Source organism: Leuciscus leuciscus (assembly GCF_965113295.1).
Source record: "Leuciscus leuciscus genome assembly, chromosome: 16".
NCBI lineage: Eukaryota > Metazoa > Chordata > Actinopteri > Cypriniformes > Leuciscidae > Leuciscus > Leuciscus leuciscus.
The window spans coordinates 21,998,831-22,018,338 of NC_138740.1; the positions used below are offsets into that span (position 1 = coordinate 21,998,831).

General features: G+C 38.3%; 1 protein-coding gene across 4 annotated transcripts in view; it reads left to right on the forward strand.

Moving 5' to 3' along the window:
- arhgap32b (Rho GTPase activating protein 32b) overlaps nucleotides 1–19,508 on the forward strand; it is a 116,384-nt gene that overhangs the window by 66,714 nt on the left and 30,162 nt on the right. For 3 of the 4 annotated variants that reach the window (XM_082141099.1, XM_082141100.1, XM_082141101.1), the window contains exons 6-7: nucleotides 15,956–16,042; nucleotides 19,116–19,253. In XM_082141099.1, coding sequence (XP_081997225.1) covers nucleotides 15,956–16,042; nucleotides 19,116–19,253 — 225 coding nt within the window. Of the gene's footprint in view, nucleotides 1–11,431; nucleotides 11,998–15,955; nucleotides 16,043–19,115; nucleotides 19,254–19,508 lie in introns of those variants that run through there. The other variant, XM_082141102.1, reaches the window with a different exon arrangement.

Below are 19,508 nucleotides of genomic sequence, written 5' to 3' on the forward strand. Positions count from 1 at the left end.
TGACTGGGTTTCTCTGCATTCAGAAATGGCTCCGGAGAAACACTGTTGTCCACAAATCTTTTTACTGTGTTTAGCCATGAACTTAATTTAGTTAATTAAGGATGCACGATATATTATTACCATATAGGTATCAGTGATTATCATTAAAAATGTATTGGTATCTGCTGATTTGACATTTTTTGTGTGTGCTCATTTTCCTTATTTTTACATTGAGTATGACAAATTAATTTAAACATAATAATAATAAGGGGATGCACAATATACACTACTATTCAAAAGTTTGGTGTTGGTAAGATTTTTGATTTTGAAAGAAATCTTGAATGCTAACCAAGGTTATATCTATTTGATCAGAACTACAGTAAAGACAGTAATATTGTGAAATATCATTGCAATTACAAATACTTGAAAATAGAAAACAGCCATTACTCCAATCTTCAGTGTCACATGATCATTCAGAAATCATTCTAATTGGCTAAAGAAACTTTCTGGTAACACTTTACAATGAGGTTTCATTAATTAACATTAGTTAACTTCTTTAACATGGACTAAGAATGAACAATACTTCTACATCATTTATTAATCTTAATTTTAATTACTAGTACATTATTAAAATCAAAGTTGTATTTGTTAACATAAGTTAACACTGTGAACTAGCAATGAACGACTATTTTTATTAAAGGGATAGTTCACTTTGAAATTAAATTTTGGTATGTTTTAGCTTACCTCAAGGGCATCCAAGATGTAGGTGTCTTTTTTTCCACTGTAGTTTCAATTTTGATATTTTTAGGTCAAACCGTTCTTGTCTGTCAGTCATATAATGCAGGTCTTTGGTCACTATCTCAAAGAGCATGCACAGAGTCCAAATTTAAACAATTCCCCATCGTCCAAATTAAACAATTCCCCATCGTAAGTACACATTGATGGCCTAAGACACGAAACGAGCGGTTTGTGTGAGAAAACGAACAGTATTTATATCGTTTTTACCTCTTGAACACAGCCACGTCCAAGTGATCTGAGGGCGCGCGCATCCTGCTGTGTGACGTGTGCGCAGACTGGTGCATAGATATATACACTAGATGTCGCCTTGGCTACGGTTTCTTTCCAATGAACTGCAGTAGCCAAGGCGACATCTAGTGTATATATCTATGCACCAGTCTGCGCACACGTCACACACCTAGGATGCGCGCGCGCCCTCAGATCACTTGGACGTGGCTGTATAAATGTAAATGTAAAACATTATTAAAGACAAGTAAACAGTCAGTAATAAAATAAAAACAAATAATTGAATTACAAGCTAAAGCACAAATACTATATAACACAGTCTTTATTCAGGTTTTTCAGGTAGTTTTTATGTACAGAAATTTAATAAAGCAAGCAAATGTAAAATAACACTGCATAATCTTCACTTTAAAAATTAAACATCATTATTAAATAATTCTTATTAAATTTACAAAAGTTATTCAGTCAGGAGCAGTGGGGGATTTTTTTTTTTGTGATTTTTTTTTATGAACATTTAAAAACAGACAGCAGCAGGAATATTAGGCTGCTGTCACTTTAAGAGCAAATGCATGCATCTAATACTGATACGGTACACATGCATTTACTTTCTCAACTGTTCAGATTCCTTTATGACATAAATGACTGTTTACTAGGGTAGTCATGGCCTAGTGGTTAGGGAGTTGAACTGGTAATCCAAAGGTTGCTGGTTCGATTCCAGAATCGGTAGGAAATGACTGAGGTGCCTTGAGCAAGGCACCTAACCCCTAATCGCTCCCCGGGCGCCAAAGGCTGCCCGCTGCTCTGGGTGTGTGTATCCACGTTTGCAATGTGTGTGTGTTAACTACTCACTACTCTGCTCCTAATGTGTGTGTGCATTAACTTGGATGGGTTAAATGCAGAGGTCAAATCCAAGTATGGGTTACCATACTTGGCCGTCACGTGTCACTTTCACTCTCACTTAGTCACTATTGTTTTTTTATATATTTTTTGTGAATTTTTCCACTCAATTGCAAGACGACGTGAAAGAGAGCTCATTTTAGTATTTGGCTTCCTGGGCGCGCTTCGTATGTGTGCACACAAAACTTTCCACACGGTGCACGAATAACGCATCATCTTGTGCTTGAATATTTAAATTGTCAAGGCTTAAACTTTTGTGATGATGCTGCGCTGACCCGTCTACTGTTCCAAGCATTGGTTCCGTTAGTTCACGTTCATGCATTTGTTAGAATTCATAAAAATGTTACAGGCCAACTGGCGAGTGACCCCATTTCATATATTCCCCAACGCTGATTTTTACTCTCATTTGGCTCTTGGAGAGTGTTCATTTTAGGCCCTGGTTGTACCATTGTTAAAGCGGTTGCCCATATTAATGTGTGCCACTATGGGAGGGGTTCATGTCCCCCATAGCAAAACGTTTAGCAATAATCGCTGCATTGCTCACGTGGCATTGACCCTTTTGCTTGTAGCATCACTCATTGATTTTACTGTTACATTGCTGTACATGGTCATTTGACATTGCTTTTAGTAAAACATGGTTTAGATTTTCTTGAATGCTTTTTTATTTTTGTGCCCTCCTCTGCCTGTTGAATGACATTTAAACAATTGTGGTTTATAAAGCTCTGGAGGTGACTTTGCATTTGATGTCTTAATTGTGTTGTTGGATACGGCCGCCAATTGTATGTTGGTTTATTTTCTTGCACACAATGGAGAGCTTGTCTTCTGGCTTCATTCATGGCCTTTGCTCAGCCTTGTATTGCAGCCGTGTGGTAACTGGCACCGACTGCTAACCACAGCCAGTGGAAGACAAAAGTGCAACTTAGATTCAATTACAGATATGTCTTAAGTTTATCAGCCGCTCGGAAATGTGTGTGGATGACACGTGTATGTTGTACCAGTGTTCTGAGACTGGTACCGTAGGAAATAGTTTCCATAGGCACCCCTCCCTGCTGGTGAATGAGTGAGGGCAGTGGCTGTGTTTTTAGTGTCCCACTGTCCCTTCCCCCATTTTCTGCTCCAGGCTTATATAGCTACTCTGTATACTCTCTGGATATACGACCCCCTCGACCCAGAGCTTTCGTCGGGTCGGGCCTGTGCCAGGGAATGTGCCCATTGCCCAGTATTTGCTGTGGTCCATCGTGCATCTCTTTATAATGTATGCTTGCTTGTCTCAAATTGGTTCCACCTGCTCCTGTTTTAGAATATTAATAATAATAAAGTCTTTTTTTATTTATATTTTAGCTAGGAGTGCATGGCGTATTGGTCCTATATAAGTCATTGACTGATTTGTTTAAATATTAGTATTTGATATTTGTGTATACTTATTTCCACCCGATTGCATTTAAATTACATTTTTCTTCATCTAACACTTGGTTATTATTAAAAATGAATATCCATTTTTCATACTGTGCATTATAATGCCTAAATTAACTTGTATCATGTAAAACGATTGATTTGAGTTTTTATTTATTTATGCAAAATTGTACTATTGGCTAATATCACTTATTGGTCATAAGATGAAAATTATTATTCAGTTAAATACAGTATCTGCCAGAATTACTTTAAGGGCTAAACAGTCCCTTGCTGGAAGAAATCTGGTCATACTTGCTAGTCAAGGAATCTAAGCGGTTTTCTGCAACAATGTTAACTAGCTTAGCCAGGTGCAGGTCTACCGGCTGATCAGCCACCAAAACCAGCTAGGACCGGGTGAAGACCAGTTTTGTCTAGCTAGACGCATGTAAAACCAGCTACCATCAGAAGATGGATTTTTCAACAGACATTTCTCTCTCATCCTCTTAAATTTTGTCACCAACGTGTTATGATACATCAATCTTGTGTGCTTCTCAACAGCAGGGCTCATTCTGTGCTATTCTCGGCTCTGTCTCAGGCTGTTTGAATTGCCGTCCACAGCCTGACTATTATTATTTACCCTCTGTCTCTCCAGCAATCTATCTTCACATCTCTTAGTCATTTTATTGGCTGTGGAGAAAGTCAAATGCTCTTACCCCTCAGCTGGTGCACATGACACATTTATTCCTCAGCTATTAGGCAGCCTGGAGCAGAGATGCTGCCTCTAACCCACAGGTCAGACAGGCCAGTATGGCTGCTGTCACTGTTCAGCCATCACATTGACATGAACACTTGCTTGTGCCCTCAATGTAAATCAGAATTGGAGTCACGTAGTGTAACAGCAAGTCCAGAGCACGACACTCTTTATCAAATCAGCTAGTTTAATAAGGAGTGGGTGGTAGTTGTTTGCTACTAAGGGCTCTTGAATGAACAGAATACTAAAACAAAAACATTATCCTCTCTGCTTGTTTTTTATTCCCACCACAGACCATGAACAATTGGATTCTTATCCTGCTTTGGACTGGTCAACTGTTTATTTTTAGGGCAATACTGATGTGTTGATCAGCACCATCTGGTGCTAATGGGCAAGTTATAGGAAATAGCATCTGCTTTGTTAACAATGCTTTCCAGATTTATGAGACGGGAAATATTTTGTTTAATTCTGCCTTCTAGGTGACTGAGTATCTATATTTTGTGTTCCGGCATAAAACTAATCTGTTCCAGGAGTTCATTTCCACACATGAATACTCCACCAGTTTAGTTTTTCGTTGTTTAATGCATGGCTCTCTTTCCGATTTCTTCAGTGTCTGATATTTGTAGGCACTCTCATAGAGTACTCTCTTGTGTTTTATTTATTTCAACAGGCTCTTTATGCATGTTGGCACACCTAGCCCTATCCTGTAGAATGGTAAATTGATTGCTTGCCACATTATGAGTACACACCAGTCTTCCAATAGTGCACTGGCGAAATAGACTTCACAGGGTATTCAGCCATTTTAAGTGAGAATCTCTTATGCAGTAATATAGTGAAACATTTTTACTATTTAAAATGACTGCTTTATATTTTAACATAATTTATTAATGTAATAGCAAAGCTGAATTTTAATTTTATATCTATCTATCTATCTATCTATCTATCTATCTATCTATCTATCTATCTATCTATCTATCTATCTTATCTATCTTATCTATCTATCTTACAAATGTACAGGTTTTGCCAAGTAAAGTGAACTTCTACAGATATTCCTTGCTTAAGGTCATTGCACACTGAGTCAGAAATTCTCGTCCGAAATGTTTGCACGCGTTAAAAAAATAAATACGACCTCACGTTGTGTCAATCCCGTTTACACACTGCCTCCGAAACTTTCGTCCGTCATAAAAAAATTTGGATCGGGTTTGATTTGCGGTGATTTTTGCATCCGTAGCAAGCATTTTGAGGTGTTTTGACAATTTAGAGCCACCGTACAAGCGAAGGTGGAACTCTCCTTCCTCTCTACGCAATCTCAGGATTGGATGGACACTTTTTAAAAAGAGAGAGGACAACAAAATCATCCTCATGGCTTTAAGACTACTTGTTGTTTTGGTTTGCGTTTCTTTAAATTTTTTTACATTTCATTTATTATTATTTTATTTTACCCCGCAACTGATTAATTAATATACATCTTACTCGTTAAGCAAGGTTTCTGTGTGTGACAAATTTTTAGGATGACGAATACAAAAAAACGCATACGAAAATTTCGGACTCAGTGTGCATCTGTGCAAGGACCGTTAGTGTGTAGGAAACAGTGAAATGCATAAAGACCTTGCAAAGCGGAAAGCAGCTTGTGATCTAATATTTGGCAAGCTCTCAGACATGAGATTGTGCATTAAAATGTATTACTTTTGCAAGCTGGGCTTTTTAAAACTTTTTTTATATATCAGTTGCCAAGTCAGCATTGTGGATGCACAAATCCCAAAGAGTTGTGCACAGTCAAGGCATGACATCCCATGTGGCCTGCCCCTCTCTCCATCAGAGCATCTCAGACTGCAGTTTGCGAGTTTGCGTATGTGCCCAACGGTGTGTACATGTGTGGCCACATAAATCATGTCAGTCAGTTGACCCCATGTATGCGTGTTGATGACAAAATGCCTCAGCTGGTATTGTGGGGTAGAGATTTCAGGAGGAACTGGCCTGTGAAATAGTCCTTGGAGACTGCCCTTCCAATCTCCCTCTAGCCCTGCCTTGTGCCCTCTACTCATTAACAATGCTGATTCAGGAATCAAACTGCTCTTACAAATGACAGCAGTCCCAGAAGAGGACATTTTACAGAAGAATATCTCTGTAAAGCACCAGACTACCCAATTCACTCCATACAGGCCCTCTACTGCTAAATAGCTACGTGTAGCCACTATGTGCAGTGTTCTAATAGCATCTGATCTTGTACTGCTGTGGACCTTGTTTGGGGAAAACATGCTGTAAGATCTCTTTGGGATGTTTACTAGCTGCTGAGCTGGCTTTGTTATCGATCAGTGCAGTACAATGTGTTTTCAGTGTGCAAGCACCTTTATATGTCTGAGGCTGAGTTGACAAACTAGCCTAAATCATTAACAGTGCGGGACTGAGGCTGTTTAGTACACACAGGGGCGCAACTGCACATTTACTGAGGGGTGTGCATTATTCAAGATCAGTGATGGCGGCACCCTGTATATTCCATCCCCTAACACTAACCCTCACAGAAAATATTCTGATATCATATTTGACTGCACGCTGCAAGACATAATGTGCTTGTCTGCATTAACAGAAGATGAGGCCAAAAGCCCAATAACTAGTTTGTGCTTGGAGGGATGCAAAACCATCAGGGGTGAGAAAATAATTAGATGTGACCCCCTCCACCCATTTTTGATACCATAGCAAAAAAAAGGTATGATTTTTTATTTATTTATTATTATTTTATATTTTTAAACGCATGTAATATTGCTTACTTTTTTCATTAAGCAGTTTTGGAGGGATTTGTGTTTTTTCATTTTTTTATTTATAGAAATACTGTTATTTTGTTCTTTCTATTCATCAAAGAATCCTGAACAAATGTGTCAGTTTCCACAATAAAATATCAAGCAGCACAATGGTTTTTAACCTAATGGTTAAATGTTTCTTGAGTGCTGAATTAGCATATTAGAATGATTTTTAAAGGATCATGTGGCATTGAAGACTGAACTAATGGCTGCTGAAAATTCAGCTTTACCACCACAGGAATAAAATACATTTTAAATAATATTAAAATAGAAACCAATTATTTAAAATGTTCACAATGTTTCAAAATGTTACTGTTTTGCAAATAAATGTAGCCTCATAAAAACTTATAATGACTTAGAAAAACATTAAAAAAAAATAAATCTTATAGACCCCAATCTTTTGAATGGTAGTATAAAAAAAGAAAAAAATTGGGTTATGATTGGTCATCCAACAACAATTTATAGTTCTAGTCTGTTACCTTCTTCTGTGTGTTTTAATCTTATCAACTTTAATCTTTCATCCACATTAAACCCTTTCAAAGCTACCTTGCTTAGTTATGTCATCCTCAGAGGCACTGCTTTATCTTGGTCCCTCCTCTGCAATGAAACAATGGAGCACTCCACTATTGCCCACAGGGCAACGCACTCAAAAACACAACCACTCTGCAGCCCGACAAAAATACCACTCGTTCCACCCCCCTTGGGTTGGAGAGCGTGTGGGAAGACCACTTTATACGCACAGACCTGCTCTTACCTCTGCAGCCCCGCCCTATACACAGAAAATACATTTTTCAGCACAGTATTTTGTTTGTATTATCACTCTACAATGTGAAATTTATTCATCTGGCTACAGATTATGGTACAGTTTCTTGACTAGTCACACCGGACGTGTTCATTTCATTGACCTCCCATTTCCTTGAATGTCCTCCCAAAGCGTGATTTGTGGAATCATGTAAGGGATTTACCCTGGCAAAGCTGGCAGGATGCCCAGCTTCTGTTCAGGCAAATCTGGATGAACTAGGTCACTAGTGGATTTTAATTGTATAATATTTATAGCTGTTCAGAGAGAGAGAGTCTTATTTTAATGTATGATCCAGTCAGTGGATGATGCCATGTCTTTCAAGTTCATGTTGCCACTGTGGCCACAGAATCCATTTTTTTTTCTTTTCTTTTTTTTCCTGCTTTAAGATGTAGGTTTGGAGGTAATCTATTACTCAGAGGAAATTGTTTGATTCTTTGCAGCAAAACACTGTTATAGATTTCTGTGAAATGAACTTTTGACCTCTAAGTATGTTTTGTGTCTTGAACATTTCAGCTCAAGGTTTGGGACCTAATGGGTTAGTGTTATTGTTCCCATCAGCCAATCAGCATTATGATGCCATCCTGTGACTCCAAAGTGATTAGTCACATGACGTGTAGGTGACTGACAAAAAAAGTGATATAAAGAACCAGTGTATATTTAGGCCGGTTTAGGGTTATCTTTTGTAGACACTAATCAGACATGTTTCTTAGCAACAAGTGTACACTAATCACTCCCCTTTAATATAATAACTGATATATACAGATTCAACAAATCAATAGGCAAAATTACTACAAGATTTTATTGCACAGAACTATTAGATTATGCATAATAGCAGGCAGTTTTGAAGTCTAATGTAAATTGCCTTGCAATTTGTTACAAAAGCGGTACTTTGATGTCAGTTCATAATGCTTTAAAGGGAATGAATCTGAAGATATTATCTTTGTAATCTTGCAAATGTTGTATTATACATGGTCCTTTTGAGCTTTGATGAAATTCACAGCTACAGAACCTGTTTTTGTTGTCCTCTCAGAGAGGGTTTTAGCATGCTGACTGTTTAATTGTGTGGTGAAACGTGACTGAAATAGCACCCAGATTTTTTATATATATTATATTACCGATAATTTTAAGATTATGAAACGATTCTTAACTAGCTCAATTTCAACATTTATACACTGCGATAGATGTTAAAAACAAATGTTATAGAATAAATAAGCTATTCAATCTCACTAATTGACTAATCCTGTCCCATCCACAGTGAATTCCTCTGTTTAAGGAATGTGTATTTTCCACCCTCAGCCTCTGGATTTGTTTTGGAACTGGATGCTTGAGGGTGTTAAATCTTCCGCTGGAATGTGTCCACTCTAAAGAATGCTCTCTTGCAGCTCATCCAGACACATTAGTGGGTAACTGAATAATCATACGACTTGGCATTTCTTTATTCAATGGAATCACAATTCTGGCCCTTTAAAGGTCATCGTTCTGTAACTTAGCAGGAGAATGATTTGTTTGTTAACTTGCATCATATGTGTTTCTAATCTTCGCTGGAACACACTCTTGTTATTATAGCTAATGGTACGTCATATGTCATAGTTTTAAGCCAAGGCATTTTTAAACTCATCCTCACATTTCAGCTGAAGTCTCTAAGCTGTCATATTTGTTTTGGTCTGCATGACCTCTTCCACCTCCATGAAATAATCCAAACACATCTGATACCAGCCAGCCTCCCTCCTCAAACTCACATATTCACACTGAAGCAGCCATGTGTTTCTGAGCGAGTGGGACTCCAGGGAAGGATTTCTCATTTCTGCAGGTCGAATAGCAGGACTCTTGGATCTCTCTCGCGTTCCGTGTGGTTGACTGCCGCATTTCACAACACTCCTCCAGGAAAATCTTTTTAATCACCCTCAGATGTGCTGTGATGGCACAAGTGATGTAATTTGGAGTGACCCGTTGCTTTTTTCTGTCCCCTGCACTGATTTATGGCTGAAAGTTGTGTAAATATGTATTTGTGTGCTTGTCTTTGTACTTCTGTCACAGTCACTGCCTCAGGCCACGTCTTATCATCATTAGACCTTGAACTAGAAGTCAGGTTAAACTTTCTAAATCAACAAACAGGTCATTACAATTGCATGTACTTTAAAAGTTTGATTTCAGTCAGACTGAAGCATTAATTTTAAAATGTGCCTTGATATAATGATACCATTTAAATATTTGTGTAAGATTAAAAAAAGAGAGATTCTTTGAACTGATCAAGAAATTCTTTTAACTGATCAAGGATCCATTAAATGAAATTTTTTATTTTTTTTTAATAAATGCTTTAATAAATTTAATAAATGCTGTTCATTAAACTTTCTATTCATCAAGGAATCCTAAAAAATGTATCACTATTTCCACAAAAATGTTAAGCAGCGCAACTGTTTTTATCATTGATAATATTAATTATGACATTATAATAATTATCATTAATATAACATTATACTATTATTATTCTCATTATTAAGAAATGTTACCTGAGCACCAAATCAGCATATTCGAATGACACTGAAGAGTAATGATGCTGAAATATCAGCTTTGCCATCATAGGAATAAAATATATATTTAAATAAAAAAGTTATTTTCATTTGTTATATTTCACAGTATTACTGCTTTTAATGTTTTTGATTAAATAAATGCAGCCTTGGTGAGCATCCAAGTCTTGTTGAGACTTCTTTCCAAAACTTTTGATAGGTACTGTAGTTTACTGGTTAGTGGTAAGAAAATGTTGAATAATAAGCCTGGGTTAAGATCATATCCAACAGAAACAAATCTTTGGGGTATGGATGCTAGTGTAGCCCTAAAATCAGTTAGCTGACAGATATTCAACAAATAGGCTAAATAGCTATAATTTTTCATTACACAAAACTACCATAATTCTCATGAACAAGCATTTAAATTGTGTATAAAAAGGGAACATTGCTCACAGCAGACTGACATTAATGTTTACTGTATTGTTGACATGTTATATTTCATTCAAAAGCAATGCTTTTATGGCTGAAGCAGCAGTGATTAAAATGGGGTGTATTAAGAGATACAAATACTAGCATGCTGAAATCAAGTCGTAGGTCTAAATCCACTCCCTTTAACCACCTTTAAAATATTGTCATTAACTCACCATCATGTCTAAACCTATAGGCATTTCTTTCCTTACCTTTTTTTTTTTTTTTCTATTCTACACTCTCAAATGTGTTTTTTTAATTATTTTTAGGTAAACTATCCCTTTTAAAGAGTTACATTTAATTGGTCAACCTCACCATTCGAATAGTAATTTGTTGGAGTAGTCAACTATCCTAACCTGTCCTTACTGTCTTCATCAATGAACACGATAATTAGGTCATTAAAAATGGCTGTGAACGGAAAGCGCCCCCTGCCAAAGTACGAGACATATGGAGGCTCTTTGTTTCCGTTCTTTGTCTTTTGTGCTACTACAATAGTGTGATTATTAGATAATACAGCCTCAAGCAGCCATTGTCGTTCATGAATGATTCTCCAGACTTTCTCAATGCAGCACTAACATTTGTCTCTGTCCCTTCTGTTTCTCTTGCTCTGGACTGCACTGGTCCCAGAGGATCAGGACGGAGAGTGAAGGGCACATGCTGGAAAACCGCTCTGTGCTCCTACAAGGGCAACCCCCTCTTCACAGCTCTCCCCACTGTTTCTTTTGGCTCGCTGGCCCTGTGCTTTGTCCCAGGGACTGTACCACTGAGAGCTAGCGAATGGGGGAGGCGCTGGGGGTTGGGAACGGGGGGGAGACCAATAGAGTCTGGAGAAAACGAGAGCGTGTGGTGAAAGGACACCACAACAAATGCAAAGGGAGAACTGCTTTTTTCATCATACTTTCTTCTGTGTGTTCTCCAGACCACTTTTGGCCAGCAAACTAAGTGAGTGAATTTCAGATAACATGGAGTAAGAAGGGACCGAAGCATCTCATCACAAATTAGGAAAACCAAACTGCTATGAAGTCCCTGAAAACAACTGGATTTCTGCAAAAAGTCGACCAGCCAGCACTTCACTCTGTGTAAGTTTGCAGGAAAGCACCAAAGGGGGAACCTCAACCCTTATGCTTCACAGCAACTCAGCCGGGACGGCACTCCGGAGGGGGTGGGAAACTCAACTGACATCTGTGTTCTGCCGAGTGGATTTGTGCTGAACAAAAAGAACCGGTTTTACTTTCACGCATGCTTGACTAATGGAAGTCGAAGGTGGGAATCCTTGAATGTTTAGGAGTACGGCATCTGAATTGAGCTTCCAGCGTGCAGCCGGAATCTTGGGGTGAACAAAAGATGCTGCGTTAATGAGCGCAAACGGGATGTTGTGCCTCTGTAAGTCATCTTTGCCCTTTTTGCTCACCGCTTGTTTTATTTTCCCACCCTTTTATTTTGTTCTTGGTCATACCTTCACTTTAATCTCACTTGATTCACACTTAAAGGTTGCAGATGTGCTTTTAAGAGACACCTAATGTCTTCAAGTCTCACCAGGGCCATTGACATCATGCTTTGTACTTCAGATCAGTGCTGCGTAACCATGCGCTATGGATCCACTAAATGGATTTTCTGTAACCGCTCTTGCGGGGAGCTCAGTACCTCCTGAGCACCCAGAGTACTTTAATATCTTTCATGCCTGTGAGTGCTTGTAAATGATTAGCTGAAGAATCCCCATAAAGTGTAGATGCTTTCCTTAAGGTCTCAATCAAACAATAGTTCAGTTGAACGTTCTGTTCCAACAAGGATTGCTGACCACTTCTGTGAGTGCATTTGTTTGTGCGTCCCATGGGACTTCATGTTAAAAACCCTTTGTGGTCTTTGCTAAAGTATATTTCCCTAACTGTTTAGGTTATGGAAGCCCATCTGAGTTAATTTCCCTGGCACTTGTGGTGGGGATACCTCTCTTTCTCTCAGCGCTGGCAAGCTGTTCAAGAGAGTTTTAAACTGTGCTGTGAATAACTGGGTCATTACTTCTCATGTTACCCAGGGTTTTCTGAAGAGCTGCACTGCTTACCGGACCTTACTGAAGCACGCGGCTTCCAAATTTCACGTACACCTGGTTGTGCTTCTCTCTAATCTTTTCCCACTCTTCTCAAATAGACCTTGCTGGTCAGAGGTCTGTTTCTTTGCTCGCGTCAGAGCAGCAGCGTTAGATTTCACTTTTCACTTGTAAGGATGTGGAATGAACAGAAGTCTCAGACCGTGGCTCAGTCGGGCCTTCATGTGGTATTGTTAAGATGTCTAAAGTTTCACTTGCACACACACTGAGACAGATATTTAATACTTCACAGCTCTCTGTAACCCTGCCTCCTTTAAGGGCATAATCCCTCCCTCTAAAGAGTGCAGTGCCACTGAGCTTTCACTCATCGTGACAGGAATACAACCTAACGGCTGCTTTCTGAACTAGAGTGTAATTAACACTGCCAAACACTCGTATAGGTGAGATTTGACTGCAGATTTCAGGGTTCACACAATCTTTTTCTAATTTAAAGGAACATTTGGTACTTTTTTATATGGTTTCAGCCTTCAGGTACAAAACGAAGACTATCAAAGGACTGCATAGTGTTGTTTAAACAAAAACTAGGTGAGTGGAGAGTGCTAAAAGACTGCAAGTATACAGGTGTAAGATTGGTCTAAAACATTTTGTGTTTTGATCAGAAACGCATGTGACCACATTTGTAGTGTAAGTGCTAATATGCCCTAATGTTTCCCGAACAATGGCACAGGATCCAATATGTAATCATTCCACCAAACCAAGGGTTTAAAATCTTGGCAGTGTCTGTTTACTGACACTCTTACCTGACAACTTGTGATCATATCATCAGAAATGGATGTTAATATCAGTTGTACACATAAACACAAAGTGGTTAGAGGGTTGTTGTTTTTTTTGCTCTTCCATTAAAGCTATTTAACTAGATGGATGGAGATAGAGAGACACTTTATTGAGCTCATGGTAAATTGTGTGTAAATAAATTATTTATCAGTGGATCCACCTGGATGCAACCTTTTAAACGCTCTATCAAGATTTACAGCTCAATGCTTTTGCTACCAACTGAAGTCCAAGTAGCTGCTGTCAAAGATATTATTGAAAAGATATTTGCCGTTCTGCTCCTCTTTAGATGAGTTTATGATGTTAGTCCAGTATAGAGGCTTTTTGCATGATGATGTTTATTTTTATGTGGGAGTGTGACTAGCTGCACTTGACAGAAATATAGTCACCCTTTGTTTTTGGCAAGACAAAGATTTTTATTTATTTATTCAATGTTTGTGTGTCTCTCGCTGAGGTCATCACCTATCTCACAGTATGAACAAACTCAAATGAGTCACAGCAGAATTTTTTTCACTCACGCAACACAACAGTCAGTGTGTGAACACCCTGAGATGATGTAATGGGTAATATTTGAGTCAATATACTTGGAGCAGGGTAAGAGGACTTTTTTTATGAATGATATATAGTTATTCATGGTACATATCTTCGATGTTCCCTTGCAAACATGGATCTGGGACTATTTTGAAACGCATCAAGAAAGAGTTCTTTTGTTATGTACAGCGTTTGAGACAACAAACAGATCCATTGTGTGTGTAATTACTCTTAGGCTGGGCATACACTTTGTGAGTTTAGACACTCGGGAGCTTGTGAGCCATTGCGCACATTACGAGTCAGTTAACCTGGTAATCATGTCAAAGATTTGGCGCTAAACACAGAGATTGGAGTTTTCAATGTTGCTGCTATAGCTTTGGATGGATAAAAAATAAAAAGATGACTGTACAAATGATTAGGTAAATAGGTAAAAACTGTATGGTCATTCTGTTCAACAAAAACAACAATAGTGTGTATCTGTGTGTGTCAGGTAATGTGCACAGTCTGCACACTATAGAGTTTCTAGTAGCCTATATGTGATGTGATAGTACACTGGTCAATTTTAAATGTTTAAAAAGCTTGTAAGTCCCCTCACTTAATGTGAGCCTCAACCATACATGCATCATTGATTGACACGATGTTGCCTGAGAGAAAAAAAAGGCTTACGAGCAAAAAAAACTGTTTACACTCAGCATGTATAGTGAGTCCATTTATATCAACACACACCATATGGTAACACTTTAGTTTAGGTCCAATTATCTCTACTAACTAGTTGCTTATTAGCATTCATATTACTAGGATATTGGCTGTTTATTAGTACTTATAAGCATAATTATAAGTTTCATCAATGAATACAAGCAGTCAATATGAACTCCCTTTTTATTTTATCTGCTCCAAGCAATACACTTCTTGAATGTAGTAAACATCAAACAAAACTTAAGTCTGAACACATTAGACGACAGGACCATTTATAACAAACTCTAGTAAATACTAAAAGTTCATGAAACTCTCAAGTGTACTTAAGTTACAATAAGGCTCATACACACTTGCACGCACACACACACACTCTCACTTGACTGGTGCACACACTCACACACGCAGCCTTGCACGCACACGCACACACTCACACACATGCATGCACACACTCCAGCTCACACACTGGAAAATAATTTAATAGGGGGTGTATTTGTATATTACTCTTTTGTTAAGCCTCCCTCCTCCATTTTATGCTAGCGTGAGTAGCACGTTTGTGATGAATGAAATCGGAGAAACGTCAGTTGGGTATAATCGATTGTGGTCTATTTCTGCTTCGATGCAGAATCGTCCGCATCACAATGCAACGATTAATTTCAACACCCCTAAAAAGTCTTAGTTAATAGTGAGAATTGGACCCTAATTTAAAGTGTGACTGACCATATAAAACACACACCATGTTGATAAAAATAATCGAATGTAACAATTGTTGTTTTTGATGTCTCTGAATTAATATGAAGTGCTTAAAAGCTGCACACACAAGACTAAATTCAAGCTTATGTTCTGCATTTTATATTAATTTCACTTTTATATCACTAAAAGCTACGATGGACTGAAGAAATGTAATCAGAATATGAGTGACTTCTTTACATGCATGGCTCAGTCTGTGATCCGTCTGTCACTGGATTCACCGTTTCAGCGCTCTCGTATTTATTATTTATAATATGTGGACAATATGCTCAGCTGATGACAAATCATTTAACACATCTTCAAACCCGGGGAACAATCTCTGCACCTTACTACACAGAGACACGTTGCTGCTAGTCATTTTTTTCACCAATATCAAAAAAGCTTCTCATAATAGCAACAGAATGTGATGTCTTAAGTGTTTTCAGCTGTCACTAAAACAAGAAAGTGCTCTCTTCTCTCTGTTCATTCCTTCCTTCATCTCTTTCTTTATAGTTAACCCTCGCAGACGAACAGACTGAAGTGACACGGAATGGCCTGGAGTCAAAAGAGCCTGTGTATTTGGTTCAGATCTACTGTCAGGTAAGACAGAATATATTGTATAATAATGCTTGTCTATGTACATACGCATGGGCGTCTTTGTGCACTTCATTGCTTCTAACATTAACATCTAACATAACTTCCAAAAACAAGTATAGCAGAGTCTAGTACCAATCTGCAAATGCAAGAGTGTGGTGATTTTTCACAGTAAAGGGAGAGATGAAATCGTCAACTTGAGACACCCCAGTAAAGCCATAGCCTAACTTAAAGGGATAGTTCACTTTGAAATACATTTTTGGTATGTTTTAGCTTACCTCAAGGGCATCCAAGATGTAGGTGTCTTTTTTTCCGCAGTAGTTTCAATTTTTATATTTTTAGGTCAAACCGTTCTTGTCTGTCAGTCATATAATGCAGGTCTATGGTCATTATCTCAAAACACATGCACAGAGTCCAAATTAAAACAATTCCCCGTCGTCCAAATTAAACAATTCCCCATCGTAAGTACACATTGATGGCCTAAGACACGAAACGAGCGGTTTGTGTGAGAAAACGAACAGTATTTATATCGTTTTTACCACTTATACGCAGCCATGTCCGAGTGATCTGATCTGACGTGTGCGCAGACTGGTCCATAGATATATACACACTAGATGTCGCCTTGTCTACGGCAGTTCATTGGAACGAATGTCTTTAAGGCGACATCTAGTGTATATATCTATGCACCAGTCTGCGTACACGTCAGATCAGATCACTCGGACATGGCTGCGTATAAGTGGTAAAAACGATATAAATACTGATCGTTTTCTCACACAAACCGCTCGTTTCGTGTCTTAGGCCATCAATGTGTACTTACGATGGGGAATTGTTTAATTTGAGATGCAGACCTTCTACGTTTTCGCTTTAGTGTGTTGTTACATAATTTTAACTGTCCTTTTTTTGCAAAAAAGTAAAAGATTAGCTACTGAAATGGATAGTCCACTCAAACTAAATTGGACATTTCTATTTTTAAGTGAACTGTACCTAAATCTGGTACAGAAATCAGGCAGCTGTCTGCTTGTGTACTTGATTTGAGCACTGGCAGATGTGATTGAAAGCTCAGTGGAAAAATATCTGAAGTCTTGGTTTGTGTGTGGAAACCTCATTCCATCTTGGTGTGTGAGAACTCATCCAAATCCACAGCACTGCTCCTGTGTGTTTAAAATGAAAGAAAAAAATAAAACATTAACGACTGAGAGTGCATGTTTGGCCAGGAGCCGTCTGAATGGACGGGGATCAGACACACAGGAAAAAACATTTTAGTTCCACTCTCATTGCCGTTTTTCCAAACAAATGCTCCTCAGTCCCCTATGAAATGCTTTGGAAGCAGGAAGGCTGAACAACTGTTTGTTTTCCCTATGGGTGCACTAGTACACCAGCATTTTTTGAAGTCTTTTCTCCCTTCCCTGGTTCACAGAGAAGTGTTTAGGGCAAATCATAGACATTGAGGTTTTCCATTTAGTGTGGATATGGACTCTGTGGCTTGGATACTGAAGAAATGAAGGGAAAAGTGCAGATATTCCAAAAGAGAAAGGAAAAATACTAAATGGTTTTTAAAAGTGGTGGTGTCATAAATTGACTTGAGGTTCATTAGAGCGGATAATAGGCCTATACAATGTACATTTAGCTAGAATAGAATTCAATATGGTCTTATCACATATAGGTACAAGGGACCAAAATTAGTTTTTGTGCCTTATCTTCACACTAATGGCAGGTGAATTGAGAAAATGTATCAATAATTTTTACTAGCCACAAAACTGTATTCAAAATTGATTTTCCGTGCAAGGAGCTATTTTTAATCCTGGATTAGGATCACGTCGGTCTAAATACTGTTTTGTAACTAACAAATGTACACATGCTGCTGTATGTCATTTAATTAGGAAATCTGATTGGTCGGCTATGGTCAACCGTGGGTCTACAGGAGTGCACAGTGTGTTCTAGTCAAGCGGCACAACATTGGCAGGATGATTGATGCTTTACACAGGGCAGCCACAAAGGGAATCCACCATGAGAGGCAGGAAAGAGAAACTAGCATACTCAGTCTATTCCCACTCTTCTCCATAGAATGCCATTAGTATATTCAGTTTCATGCTCATTGATATCTTCTAATTGAGAATTCTCAAGTGCTCTATACAGCTGCTGATGCCCCTATCATAACGGCATCCTTTTTTCAGACAATAATGTAGTGCAGTGTAGTTTTGTAGAGTTCGCCGTTTTAAGAGACACTCATGTACAGATTTGAATTGATTTACTTTATATGATATACAGTACGTTCAAAGGGGTTAGGATGATAAAAAAAAATTCTAAATGTTTTCAAAAAGAAGTCCTTTATGCCCACAGAGGCTGCATTTATTTGATCAGTAAAATAGTAATACTGTGAAATATTATTACAATATAAACACTTTTTAATTAACCTATTTCAATATTTTCAGCAGTCATTACTCCAGTCTTCTGTGCCACATGATCCTTTAGAAATCATTCTAATATGCTGATTTTTCTGCTCAAGAAACATTACTTATCAATGTTGAAAACGGTTGTGCTGCTCAATATTTAATTCATATTAGCTGATTTTCTGAACATGAAACATTTATCTTATGATGCAACATTGAAAAATCTAATCTTTTACTAAGAATGACCCAATACCCAACAACCATAATTTTCTGGGTGTTTAAAAATACATTCTAAAATCTGAAGTGCATTGGGATTCACCTTTATCAAAAATGTTTGTTTTTTATTTATTTAGTATTATTTCAAAACACTGGATTCTATTCTTTATCTACCCTAAAAGTATCAGTATTTCCTTCAGGAAATGCAAATCTAGTTCTACCTGTAAAAATGGTTTGTCACTGTCCCTCTCCTCATTGCTTTGAATGCTGCTATGTCCAGGATTAAACACAGACAGCTGTGATGTGGCTGCTCTGAAGTGGCTGTTTTGTGTGGTCATCGTGGTGCTAGACTGGCCAAATGAGGTTTATCCAAAAAACAAGCCCTCATATTTACTCTGCAGACCAAACGTCAACATGCTCGAACACTTGTTTGTTTACCTTCTGAGTTACTGCCCTCTTTTACCGCCCTGCAGGGACGAAGCTGGATCGTGAGGCGGAGCTATGAAGATTTCCGAGTCCTGGATAAGCATCTCCATCTCTGCATCTATGACCGCCGCTTTTCCCAGCTCCCCGAGCTTCCCCGTTTCGACAGCCTGAGGGAGAGAGCAGAGGTAAGATCCCCAAGCACTCTTCTTTTAGCACTCCCCTGCGGCCAATGAGCCATTTTAGGCTCCTATTTTTAGATAAATGCAGAATGGTTAGGGTTAGACCTTTTATACCCAGTGTACAAGGAGCTTATCCTGGAAGATGTCCCTCTTAGAGCAGTTTTAGTCATCTGTGGTAAGTGAGTGCTCAGTGAGGCTGGTTAACAACACCTAATGGTGTCCCTTGAGAGACCGTCATATAGATATCCCTGTAGTATACGG